The 12,323-nt window shown below is 39.4% G+C and overlaps 1 protein-coding gene across 2 annotated transcripts; it reads right to left on the minus strand.

Moving 5' to 3' along the window:
* Window positions 1–344: 344 nt before the first annotated feature.
* Window positions 345–9,941, minus strand: eva1ab (eva-1 homolog A, regulator of programmed cell death b). Of its 2 annotated transcripts, none has more exons than XM_077595126.1 (5): window positions 9,853–9,941; window positions 6,456–6,575; window positions 2,296–2,464; window positions 1,787–2,140; window positions 345–815 (listed from the first exon to the last, which is right to left on the minus strand). In XM_077595126.1, the coding sequence occupies exons 3-5, from the start codon at window positions 2,396–2,398 to the stop codon at window positions 703–705; spliced, it is 570 nt and encodes a 189-aa protein (XP_077451252.1). In that variant the 5' UTR covers window positions 2,399–2,464; window positions 6,456–6,575; window positions 9,853–9,941; the 3' UTR covers window positions 345–702. The 2 variants fall into 2 exon arrangements, with proteins under 2 accessions (XP_077451252.1, XP_077451253.1); XM_077595127.1 differs by lacking the exon at window positions 9,853–9,941 and adding an exon at window positions 6,700–6,860.
* Between the last annotated feature and the right edge of the window lie 2,382 nt (window positions 9,942–12,323).

The raw sequence follows: 12,323 nt of genomic DNA on the forward strand, positions 1-12,323 counted from the left end.
ACTGGATTAAAAGTCCTGAATGTTCAGTTTTTTATAGATCTAAAACAATGTTTATTTTAGCTTTTTTAAAATATATTTTTAGATTTTACAAAATGATTTTTGAACTAAAAACACAGAAAAAAATTGATTAAAAAATTACAACTATTGATTTAAAAGGGGGAAAATCAGGAAATTTAATATACATCTATACTCTTCATTTTAATTTGATCCTAAAACAGAAAGTCGGCACTCATGATTTACTTTCCCGGGCCACACAAAATGATGCGGCGGGCCAGATTTGGCCCCCGGGCCGCCACTTTGACACATGTGGACTCTACTATAACACGTGTGAGCGATCAACTCTCTCATTTTCAGTGTGTGTCCATTTTATTTACGGAACGCGACATACAACAAGAGTAAAAGCACCAGAAAAAAAATCATCACATCCACTGTCGACTTCTTTTTGCATCATCTTAGCAAAAGAGGTGGAATGAGGAATGTGTCGACCCGATAAACAGCAACATAGTATTCACATTCCCTATCTAGCACCATTTGAAATGTGTAAAAAACACAAAGGGCATATTAGTGAGTAAAACAGAGAAATAACAGTCACGTCGTCTATTCACACGTTCACCTGTCCTTTTGTATCGTCCATCACCTAATGGGAATTTCCTTCAAGTCCTCCTTTACTCTTTCTTTCCTTTGGTCCTTCTTCCTCTTCGGTCAGTAATATCTGTTGAGGCTCTGAGTGACTGTACTGATGTCTGCTTGTCCATTCATCCATATCTCTCTCAGGATCCTTTCCCGCTCCTCTAGCCGCTGGGAACGATCTAGTTCTGATGTCACAAACAAACACACACACGCAATCAATAAACACGACATTTTGCTCATCTTGACTGGCCTGAAACATGGGAACTTGAGTCTGATTTGACCCGAAACGGCAAAAAAGGGGGATTTTGCACAATTATAAACATCTGTTGTCAACTGTAGAGGTCTCATATCCTCAATATTTTGCATTCAGGACACACTAGTATTAATAATATGAGGGTTTCCATCATTATGCTGCACTATTCATTCATACTGCAATACTTGCTGATGTACTTGTACTTATACGAGTTGGATGTACCTGTTTTCATATTCATTCATTTTCCGTACCACTTATCCTCACAAAGATAACAGGGGGTGCTGGAGCCTATCCCAGCCAACTACGGGCACTAGGTGGGGAACACCCTGAATTAGTGGCCAGCCAATCGCAGGGCACAAGGAGACAGACAACCATTCACGCTCACACTCATACCAAAGGGGCAATTTAGAGTGTTCAACCAGCTGACCATACACGTTTATTGGATGTGGGAAGAAAAAAAAAAAGGAGTACCCGGGGAAAACCCACGCAAGCCCGGGGAGAACATGCCAACCCATGTGGGACCAAACCCTCCATCTCAGAACTGTGAGATCAATGCGCTAACCCGTTGACACCAGGCGACCTATTTTAATTGAAATGATGTTTTTTGTATGCTTATGCTGCTGTAACACCCAAATTTCCTGTATGGGAGATCAATGGATAATTGTCTAATCTTGTTCTGTCTTGTTTTTTTAGATTAGATTAGAACTTTATTTCATCCCGTATTCAGGAAATTTCTTGGTTGCAGTAGCAAGATAGACATAAGACACAGAAGACATTGTAGACCTAGGTAAAAAAATAAAAATAAAATGTCCTGTCCTATGCTGTCTTATCTAAGCATACAAGACGCATGAGACTAACCACGGATAGTATCTTTAACGAGTGTGTCGAGTATGTAATAAATACCCTCGGCCGATGTGAACGTGCCGGCGTGAAGCAAAGCTCTCTCAAAGCGCCTGCGTCTCCGCGACGACACGTCCTCCGTCTCGTCCCAATCCTCGGTTTCGCCGTCTTCCGCCGGCCCGGCGACCGCGGCCGCGTCGTCGGGACGGGCCTCCACGCGATGCCGGTGATGCCGGCAGACGTGATGATGGTGACGGCGGTGGCGGTGGTGGTGATGATGATGATGGCGAGGGTGTTTACTGTTGCCGTAATGACAGTCGGCGCGGCAGTGTATCTGGAAGACGACGGCACAGAGGGTGACAAGGAGACCGACAGACACGCCGCCCAGAAACACCAGCGCCGTCCTCTCGGGTCGGTCTGGCGAGGGAGAGAGCGAGAGGAGACTTCAAACAAATCTAACGCGATAGCCTTTGAATGCATTTGTGACAGAATTGATGTATTGAGAAAATAGACAAAGAAGAAGACGAAAAAGAAGGTTGGGGGCGTGTTCTGTTCATGCACATGTTCAATACCTGTGATGAAGGTGTAAGCTGCCAGCATGTTGCTGAGCAATGCCATCTCCTTGGAGACCACCGTGGCATCCGTGCTGGTGCTCTCCGTGCTCGGAGAACTCATGGCTCGACTGGGAATGGATCTTATTGGAATCTTCTTCAGCCCTCGCTGGAGTTGTCGTGCTCATCTCTTCATCATCATAAAAAATGAGAGAAGAAAAAGATTTCAAAACAAGCTTATTAAGTCTTCTATGTTGACAACTTCTCTTTTCATGTTGCTAAAATCATACATTACAAGTATTGCTGATGCGCATTAACCAATAGGATATCAGAACAAGCATCTTTGTTTCAATGAGGCATTTTTTATGATACCAAAGCAACATACAAAAAAATTAAGTAAAAAAAACCTGTTATTATAAATATATATGAATTGACAATAGGTCAAAAGTCAAATTGTGACGTATACTTTAGGAAAAATAATCATGTTAAAATGATATATATTTTCAACAAATGCTATTTTAAAAAATGTACCTCAATCAAAGCTTCAGAAAGGTATTTCGAACTTTAACGCATTTACGTACTATATCGAACTACAACATGCAATATACTTTTCTTGTGTGTAGTACACCACTTGAGGGAGCCCATTTACTTTGAGAACCACTGAGTAAACCACACTGTCATTCTACTCTACTACTAAGTACATTCTATAATAGAATATTCTATCCAAGTAGAAAAAAAGAAAATGAATGAAGTGATTTCACCAATGAATTTTACTCATGTTGAATTATGTTGGATTGTTTTTACTTCAAGTGCGGCCCGGCGGATGAGTGGTTAGCACGTCGGCCTCACAGCTCTGGGCTCCTAGGTTCAAATCCAGGTCGGTCCACCTGTGTGGAGTTTGCATGTTCTCCCTGGGCATGCATGGGTTTACTCCGGGTACTCCAGTTTCCTCCCACATTCCAAAAACATGCGTGGTACGCTGGTTGGACACTCTAAATTGCCCCTTGGAATGGGTGTGAGTGTGCATGGTTGTCCGTCTCCGATTTGCGGTGTCCCCCTGATAGCTGGGATTGGCTCTAGCACCCCGTGACCCTAATGAGGATAAAATTGGTTCAGAAAATGAGATGAAATGAGAATTTTAGGATATTTACAAATCACTTTCTATTGATCTTGGCTTGCTTCCAACACATTTAAGGGCCTTTCAGGGTCACTTTCTGTACATTTCGGAACATTTTCTGTTGATTTAAAAAAAATTCAGTGCCAGCAATTTGGGACTTTTGGGGTCATTTTTTCCCTCATTTTTATATCAAATTTTGGTGGAATTGTGTATACTTGGCAAATGTTGTATACATTGTCTCTCTGCCTTGATATCCTGATTTTTTTTAAATTAGATTAAAAAAAATTAAAATGAGGTACATTTTAACATTTGTTTAGGCATTGAAAATGAACAGAGCTTTTTGTGTGTGTTTTGCCACAAAAGCATAATAAATAATACAAGAGGTTATGAACTAGTAAAAAATTGCTCACAAAAAAAACATCATAATGTAGTCACAGCCTGAATGTAGAGTCAGTAAACACAGGGCTCTTTTTTAAACTGTCTAAACATATTCATCAGAAGCGCTGTCAAAAAAATATCTTCACAAAGATGCTACTGCTGCTTGACAATGTCAAAAAAGTAGGAACAAGAGGAATAATCTTGCATTCCAAAACGAGCCAAGAAAAATGTCTCTTGGTCTGAGACGACGACCGTGCATTTCTTCACCACTGCATCATCACCTATCACATGACATCACATCATTTTGATTGACTGAAAGACCAAGGGAGACAAACTAACATCAGCCTGCAACTGGGAATAGAGAAAAAGACAATCCTCCTAGAATTTTAATCCTTCCAGTGTTAGTACAGCACCATTTTGATGAAATAAAAAATTGAGGTAATGTCAGGAGGATGAGGTGGTCGGGAGAAAATGTCCTAACAAGTTAAAACGGCTGTAATTATTGACATGAAATGACAGTTAAAAAGAAAAAAATATGCTATATTAAGTAAATAGTAACTGGAAAAAAATACCAGAGGCAAAATATGTTTGTAAAAAAGTGGATGAAATGTGGAAAATTGACATTTTGAATTTTTCAACCCCTGGGGGGAAAAATATGAATTAGAAATATATATTTATTCATTCATTTTCTGAATCACTGATCTTCACAAGGGACGCGGGGGGTGCTGGAGCCTATCCCAGGTTTGTTTGTTTGTATATTGTGCATAAAGCAGTAAAATATAATCCCTTTGCTACTATTTGAGGTCATTATACAATAAAATATCATTTGTCATGAATTCTTTTGGGCTCTCTACTATACGTACGTGTGAAATGCACATGTAAGGCGTTCATTAGCACTCCAGGCGTGCTCATCTGCGTTAAGAATGACACATCGGCCCGGCATGGCTCCCACACAAACATGCACACGAACCACTGGGATGTGAGATGACACAAACATGAAGTCCATCCTCCCAGCGACACCAAATTGGCTGGCTGTCGAGGTGGTTTTGCGATGTGGAGTGTTAGCGCTGCGGGACATGGATGCCCTTCTTTCCCAGCAGAGCCTTTTGCACTTCAACATTTAGGTTAGTGCTTGTTTGGAGCAAAAAAAATCCACTGTCGAAATGGTTTATGGAAGTCTTTTGAAGATTTGAAATGATGGATTTGATGATTATGAGGCAGTGGGCCAGTAGCCAGCACATTAGGCACTCATTTAACTCATTGGCTGCTATTGACAGAATTTCATTTATTCATTTTGCACTGGGAGAATGAACAGTCCCCTATGACAAGACATTTCTAGTGACCTCCCCACATGGTGTCTTGGTAAGAGTAGAAAGCAATGCTACATGTATTAGGTAGCATAAACTATTTAAGCCTTTCATTCACAAATTATGAGTTGTTGTTTTTTTTAACACAAGGGACATGTTTAAATGTGCAATGAAATACTAATGCAAAGTGACTTTAAAATGAAAACAGACCATATTTCTTTAGCAATTTCAGTTACTTTGAAGCTATTTTATTTTTTGTAACAATTGCTCACGCATATAGAAAGCATGAGACCCATTCTTTTACTCAATGAGGACTGGTTGGCAGAAACAATTACTCGTATCTGATCTCATCTGATATAATTATGAGCCATTTTCAGACTATTTTGTTAGCAAATGCTTAAAACCTAAAAGTTTGTTCTTCCTCTGGCCAAGTTGCAACATTTCATCAAGGTTTACAAAAAAAATAAAAAAAATACATGAAATAACTAAATACATTAAATAAATTAATTTTAAAAAATTACTCAAGCAGCAGTCTCTTGATAAAGCAACATAGATTCTGGTTAATAATAGTAGTATGATCAGTGTATTTTCATAATATTACAAATCAGTTCAAAGATTTCACTGTTTTTCTTAGATTTACTTTTTATACTATTACAGCTCATTTTTCTCTAACCGAATGACACTGAATGTTCTAATCTGTATTCCGATAACACAAGATTAAAGTTTATTTTGCCCCTATTGGTGAGTAAATCAGCTGATAGCTTTTCAAGAAAGTACATGACAATAACATACTATATTAGTTAAATCACTCTTGAGCAGTTTAAGCCTTGCTCAAGGCAATCTTCCCAAGACAATTTAAACCTCACATTATTCTGTCCCCAAGCCAAGTCCTAACACAGTGAGCTACTGTGTCCATCCCCAAATTAATTAATAAGCAGCAAAAACAACACTCGGCGCTCACAATTTTCCATTCTTGTCTTGGTGAATGAAGTCCGATTAAAATTTTAGCAAACAATTCTGCAAAGAGACTTTCCTTGCACTGTCTACAAAGTGATCTTTTTCCTCCGTGCAATATTGAAAACAAGTGTGTTTCAGTATGTGTGTGCGCGTGTTTTTTTGTGTGTGTGCACGCAAAACCCTGCATGCAAACCTGAAGTTAATCTAAGGTGACACTGGCCTTTCCCTCCTCAGCACCGTTCCTCTTTTACATGACCTGCGGAGCTCGAGGGAGACAACGCACACACCCAATAGAAACCCAACACACGAGATGGACGGAATGGGAACGTGGGGAGGTGGCACGGAATAACGGAGCGAGGTGGAAAAGTCATGGCGTACCATATTAAACTTATGGACAAAAAGAAAGAAGGAATTCCACTTACATTTCCGTCCGGCATATCTCGGCTCCTCTCCTCTCCTTATCGGCTTGCGACTACTCGGTGCTCTTCTACTCTTTGTGTTGAACGCCACTCCTCCCCTCTCCTCTTCCCTGCGTGTCCCTCCTGCAAAAAAAAAGGAAAAAAAATGCAGATCTCTTCTGGGCTTTTATTAAATAGGAATAATCCATCATGTGATTGTTCCTTTTTTGATGTTGAATCCGAATGGTTTCCCAAATGAACTTCCCACCTATTAGTCGGTTTGCAGTTGGAGTTCAGGCCCTCGGGCTTTTGAGCGCTGACATGAGAGACCTCGACGGGGAGAGCAAGTGTCTCTCTCGCCCTATCTCGCTAACATCTGCATCCTTTCTTCCTTTTCTCACATACTTGTGGAGGATATACTGTACTACGTGGAAGAGGAGCAGGAGGAGGGCGCAGGAGGGTCACAGCAGAGTGAGGAGTTTCCATATACAAACAATAAAACAAAAACCTACACTTGTTACAGTCCAAAGTAAGTTATTTTAATAGTCTTTAACTCATTACACGTCTGATGCATTTAAACTGAAAAGAATGCTCATGCTGAATGCGAGATGTCCAATCCATTATGACTGGGAGGTGGCGAATGAACCAATGTGAATGGCAGCCAATTACTTCAATGAATGTTCTTTGAAGTAAAAAAAATAATGAAATAATAAAAAAATCATAATTCATACTGAAAAGGACTAAGGTTTAAAATCAAAATCATCAGCTTTCAGCTAAGCTGTTTTGTGAGAAAGAATCTTTTTAATCCAGATGAGTTACGTCTTGTGGAGCGTGGTTGGACCCAAATGCAGAGAAGCAGGCAATGGACGAGTGCGTGGGGTGCTCTAATAAAACTTTAATACTTAAGGCAGCAATTTTCAGAACATAAGGACTTAGAAGTTAAAACCAAACCTAAAAAGAAGACATGGGGTAACGAGGAAAATGGAACATGGCAACTTAGCATGAAGAAAACACAGCAGACTATCCCACCAAGACTAACAAAGTCACACAGGGTTTAAATAGACAGACAGCAGTTGATTATAAAGTGCACACACCTGATCACATGAGGGAAGGGAAACCATGAGGGACACCATAGACAAAAAGCAAACAAACCAACCAAAACCCCAACAAACTGTCTATATTGTTTGTGTCAAAAATGTCACTATTGCTATATATTGGTTAATGATTTATGTAAACAGATTTTGTTAAGTGCATTTAAGATCATATTTAATCAAATTGAAATCAAACCTTGTCGTAGTTCAAAGAATCAATGTAGAATAAAAGTAACATTGCATGATGTGTTGGCTCACATGAACTTTTTCCTTGTGCTAAATCATCAATTTTTCTAAAAATGCCTTTGCATTGAATCTGTGAAACTTTTATGAGCTGACTTGACATGTTGGCAGGTTATTTCTGCGCCAAGCCTGACAAACTTACTCTCGTTCTCTCTCCCTGGACATTTTTCCAACCACAAACCAGTTTTGTACAGTATACTTAAAATATTTAGCAAATGTGGAAATTGGAAATGACAAGAAAATACAGCACAGGTACGGAAAGTATATATACACGAAAGAGAGGGTTACAGAAATAACTTAGAGAGGATAGATATATTTTGAATTTCTTTTGAACTTAAACCCACATTTTTGTGTAATGGTCATTTTTTGACGGGTCAAAGAAAGGTTCTCTGGTTCAATTTAGAATTCCAGTCATTTCAGTATTTAAAAAAAATGAAAATAATTGAACAAAGGTCACAAATATTTCAATTTGCTTCTAATTAACATTATAAGTATCTCCAATTTTTTTTTTGTCAACCGGTTTCGGGAGTGATGGAGTCTATCCCAGCCAAAAATTGGAAATAAGCAGAATACAATCTGATTTGATTACCAGCCAATCGGGATTCCACAACAAGACCAACAACCACTCACACACACAGACAATTTGGCATAATCAATCAGCCTACTATGCATGTTTTTGGTATGTGATAGGTACCCGGAGTACCCATAGAAAATCCACACAGCTATGGGGAGAACATGCAAAGTCCATACAGGAAAACCAAAACCCACCAGGGATTCAACCTGCAATCTCACAACTGCGAGGCGGTCTTGCTAACCACGAATGGCAGACCACACCCTAGATTGATTGGCGTAGGGCACACAGAGACAGCTAAAAATTGGCATGCCCAATCACCCTCGCCGAAATTTTGAAAATCCCCCCCCAAGCGCGTTAAAGGCTTTCAAATCATCTCCAAATACTTTGACATATTTAAGACAATGCCCCCCCCCCCTTTTATTATTGAAGAAATATCTAATCCTCTGGGAAATCGTACACACATGCACACTTGTACGAGGAGCAATCAGTTCGGAACACATTTTAATTGGACTCGTAAGAATTGCACATCAGAAGAGTCAATATCAAATCTCAGCACATTTCCGCATCTTTCCACACCAGGCTGCACATAACGTTGCATTCTCTATCGTTCCCTGGCCTCTGGGTGGAAGAATATTTGTTTTCCTTCATCAATGCGCGAGAAATAAAGAGCCAGACAAGTTGGGCTCGACACCGCAGCGCCTTTCTCCATCTGTATTCACAATATGTACGGATATAATGGCTTCTATTTGGTCTATGGAGATGTTACTTTCGATATTGCTGGGAATACCAAAACTAATTATGTAGCCATGCGGAAGTACAGTCTAATGATCACTTTTTCATGATCACTCCAACTGGAAGAAAAAGTCTTGTTAAACAGCAGACACATGGAAGATCTTGCCATTCATAATGCATCCACTGTGGAGCATTCGCTGGCTCAGAATTGCCCCTTACGACGCCCCTTCCACATTACAACGCCAGCAGACACCTTAATCCACAACAATAAGTCCCAGTTTGCACACTGGATGTCAAGCCAGATTGGATCAACAGAAAAAGCCTTCCAACCTTCTCCTGGATTCAAACACCCAAATTGGGGTAAATGTTCATACATCGATTGAAATAGATATATAGTATATCTAGTTATATTTAATAATATTATTTAATATTCATCTATACTCTTCATTTTAATTTTATCCTAAAACAGAAAGTCATCACTCATGATTTACTTTCCCGGGCCACACAAAATGATGCGGCGGACCAGATTTGGACCCCGGGCTGCCACTTTGACACATGTGATCTATATCTATACTACTTCCTGGCTTACTAGCATTTACAGATACAAAACTCAAGATACTGTCACATTAAGTATGGCGTGGAACATAGAAGGGCCCAAACGCAGGGAAGCAATCAAGGACGTGGAAGGAGTGCTTGTACAAAACCTTTAATAACTAAGAGAGGAGGGGTGTCAAGGAAAATATCAAGGATTTAGGATTAAAATGACAAAAGCAAACCTGACCTGGGAGATTTGGAACATGGCATAGGTACATCGAGTAACGTAGACAAATCTGGGTAAAGCAGACAAGGTAGACAACCTGATAAAGACTGACAAACACACAGGGCCTAAATAGACAGGCAGGGGTTGATTGCTAAATACACACACCTGATCACAAGAAGGATGGGAAACCATGAGGGACACAAAAGGTGCAGTCACACAGACAGCACACACAAGGGGAACGCACACACATCCATCCCAAAACCCGAACTACACATTACAGATACAAACATGCCTGTGAGTTCAATTCGAGACATTTTTACAACAGTTTTCTAAATAGCAAACTTTTCATTAACAGGTTATTTATTACCAGTGGAAAGGTCACCATCAAATTGTCAAAAGAAAGTAAATAAAACATTTTTTTAGGGTTGGTAGCCAGCTTTATGCTCACTTAAATGGAAAATGCAATTCACATTAGGGTCAATTATGGGTTGGCAATGATAGGTTTGTTTGGATGTCCTCCCCCTCCATCATACAATTCCGAGGTATCAGATTGGGAGTATAGTCCGATTCACGAAATCAGCTGACTTGAACTCGTACACAAAAATGTGACGGAGACGTTCCTAATATTAACTCATTCACTGCCATTGCACGTTTGCAAAGATCACCTGTGCTTGTTCCAGGTTTCTGTCCAGGACGTGGCCGCTTTGCTCTCATTTAGAGCTTTGTGTGCGTGCGTGTTACATAAGACAGCTGTTCATGTGGTAATAATGAAATCATTCCCATGACTGAGTCAAGTGGAACTCAGGATCTCTCAGGCTGTCACTCTGCCTAGATTCTCTACCCTGGTTCTTCCCCCATATATACTATGTTCATTCTCGTGTTGACTTCTACGTGCATTTGGTCTTTATTCTGGACTCGAATCACCAATGTGCTCTCCTTCTGCCCTTTTCCCATTTGTAGAGGCTATTTTTATTTTGTTGTTCGTGTATGCTTGTATGTGAGTGAACTAACTCTACAAGAAACATGATTTATTCAAGCTACTATATCAAAAGATAGATTTGCACAATGGGTCTTCTGGAGTCACAAAGTACACAATCTATATTATAGAGCCTTTTCTAAAGCTATTTTTTCTTGTCGTTGTGGTTTCTCTGTGTGATATCCCTATCTGATATTCAATATCAGTGTAGGCACGACTATACGGCTATTTTGGGGGTATCGGACATTATCGGGTGTCGATCACAAAATTGGATCAGGTCCAGTAGTGGTGTGTGTTTTAAGTATAGCTAATATTGTGCTTTTGGGATGCTGTAAATCAAGCCAGTAGGCAAACGCACTATACTTCCTGTTGTTAGTAACAGAGCATTATATAATATTTGTAATGAGAGCATTTCTTGAGGGTACAAGCAGGGCTGACTTCAATATAAAAAATATGATTTGTCATTTACTGAATGCAAGTCTAAAAATATGGGCATCGAATCAGAATGGGAATAGTGTCAGGAAAACATATGTACAATGTAGAAAATACATCAAAATTATATAAGAAATATGATACATATTTAAATTTACCATTTTTTTCTAAATGTCATCAATATTCCAAATATAGTAAAATATTTTCTACTTAAAAATTAAAATTACAAAAACATTCATTAAAAACTAATAAGAGAATGGTGTCTCAAGAAATAGCAATGGCTGCCCTATTGGTAACAAAAAAATCCCCCCAATAACGCAACACTTTAAAAGATGACAATCAGTATTTTAGCAAAAGTTAAGTCATATTGGGTTTGTGAGCTATATAAAACCATGGATCTGATCCAGGTGCTGCAAATTTGACAAAGTCTGAAAAAACGAGTTTAAGGTATCAATGAAATTCACTCAGGCAACACTAATTAATTTACTAACCAATACTCATTATGTATAATTATTAACAGTTGAATTATTATTAACATTAAGTATTAATAATGTGAGAATTTGCTTTAAAATGAGTAAAGCATACGTTCTCGGTCTCAACTTGCTGTAGTGTACTGCCATTACTGACAATACGTAAGTGTGAATACAGTAAGAGCAACTGTTTCACTCCTAAACAGACAACAAGACACTAATGTTAGGCCTGCAGCATTGAAGACCCAATTGGGTGGGACAGAAGTTGACTCCAGCTGACGTTGTGGTGCCCAGCTGTGAATGTGTGTAGAAGTGCGAGCCTTTCTCAGGCCCCGTCAGTGTCGTTACGCAATCGCTGTTGCTCCCGTTCACTCGGAACAAGTGAAGGGTGAAGAAGGATTTAATGAGCTCTATTTGAGCACTTTCTAAGCCAAAATTGCTTTCCTGTCTGTACAAAACGGATACAACACACACAAAAAATACTCATCTACACGTGAGGCAATGAAAAATCATTTCTGACACACCAAGATTAGCGTTGGCACAATAAATTATGGAAACAGGCTTTTCCGTTAAGGTGTCACCTGGTGTTTGGTTGAATAAAGTGGAAGTCTAGG

Source organism: Stigmatopora argus, chromosome 2, assembly GCF_051989625.1.
Source record: "Stigmatopora argus isolate UIUO_Sarg chromosome 2, RoL_Sarg_1.0, whole genome shotgun sequence".
NCBI classification, from domain to species: Eukaryota; Metazoa; Chordata; class Actinopteri; order Syngnathiformes; family Syngnathidae; genus Stigmatopora; species Stigmatopora argus.

Bases quoted from the DNA above. Each gene is read 5' to 3' on its own strand.
- eva1ab (XM_077595126.1), bottom strand. From the start codon at position 2,398: ATGAGTTCTCCGAGCACGGAGAGCACCAGCACGGATGCCACGGTGGTC. The intron at 2,141-2,295 runs GTATTGAACATG...CTCCCTCGCCAG, and splicing joins AGCTTACACCTTCATCACAG to ACCGACCCGAGAGGACGGCG. The intron at 816-1,786 runs GTATTTATTACA...TTGTGACATCAG, and splicing joins CACGTTCACATCGGCCGAGG to AACTAGATCGTTCCCAGCGG.